The 783-nt window shown below is 59.1% G+C and overlaps 2 protein-coding genes across 2 annotated transcripts in view; one reads left to right on the top strand and one right to left on the bottom strand.

Annotated features, from left to right (window-relative positions):
- The window catches only part of ETFA (electron transfer flavoprotein subunit alpha), a 36,004-nt gene extending 35,740 nt beyond the window's left edge, over positions 1 to 264 (top strand). Inside the window, exon 13 of the mRNA XM_031055917.1 lies at positions 151 to 264. Coding sequence (XP_030911777.1) covers positions 151 to 189 — 39 coding nt within the window. The 3' untranslated portion in view covers positions 190 to 264. The remainder of the gene's footprint in view (positions 1 to 150) is intronic.
- A 333-nt stretch (positions 265 to 597) lies between these two features.
- TMEM266 (transmembrane protein 266) overlaps positions 598 to 783 on the bottom strand; it is a 55,792-nt gene continuing 55,606 nt past the window's right edge. Inside the window, exon 12 of the mRNA XM_031055916.1 lies at positions 598 to 659. Coding sequence (XP_030911776.1) covers positions 598 to 659 — 62 coding nt within the window. The remainder of the gene's footprint in view (positions 660 to 783) is intronic.

Below are 783 nucleotides of genomic sequence, written 5' to 3'. Positions count from 1 at the left end.
TCAGCAGGAGAGAAGTGGGGAGTGCTGTGAGCCTGGAGTGCTGTGCTGGGTGGGAGGGTGGGCAGTGTAAGTGCAGGGCTGGGAACTGCACAGGGTCAGTTTGTGGGGGTCAGAGGGGAACATGCACTACCCTGGCACTGGTGTTTGCAGGCGGTGCCGGAGATGACGAAGCTCCTGAAGAAGAAGTGAGTGCTGGTGACGGGACCCGGCACTGTGGAGTAAGGGCAAATAAAGGATTTTACTGGAAAGAGGTGGGGTCAGTCACTGCGATGTGGGATGGTTGTTTTTTGTGGTCTGTTGCATGGCACGTGGAGTGGTGGGGTGGAAGAAAGCAAGACAGGGAAAGCGGCTAAGAGAAGAAGGCAAGAGCAATAGAAGGCAGGAGGCCACATGTGTTTGTCAGTGTTTATTCCCATCTCCACACCCCTCACAGTCACGCTCAGCCCCTGGGCAGGGTCAGGCTGGGCCCAAGCTGTCCAGCAGCTCTGTCCTGCCCCTGGCACCATGGGGCTCGTGCTGGCCCTGGACCTGTGGAAATTCCACGATGTTCCCGGCACAGTCTGTTTGTCCCTCCAGGCCCTGTGGGTCTGTACTGCCCTAAGACTGCTGGAAGGTCCATTGTTCCCAGATGGCCACTGTAGGTCCCAGCTGGCCCAGAGCTGGTGGCAGGGCAGGTAGGTCATGTGCCACAGGCACAGGGGAGCAGAGGCGATGCTGGCCTCGCCCTAGGCCGGTGGCCATTGCAGCAGATGCCACAGATGTCTTCAGCACTGCCACCTCAGC

The sequence above is a fragment of the Geospiza fortis genome, unplaced genomic scaffold (genome assembly GCF_000277835.1).
Source record: "Geospiza fortis unplaced genomic scaffold, GeoFor_1.0 scaffold171, whole genome shotgun sequence".
NCBI classification, from domain to species: domain Eukaryota; kingdom Metazoa; phylum Chordata; class Aves; order Passeriformes; family Thraupidae; genus Geospiza; species Geospiza fortis.
This window is presented reverse-complemented; position numbering and strand designations above follow the sequence as displayed.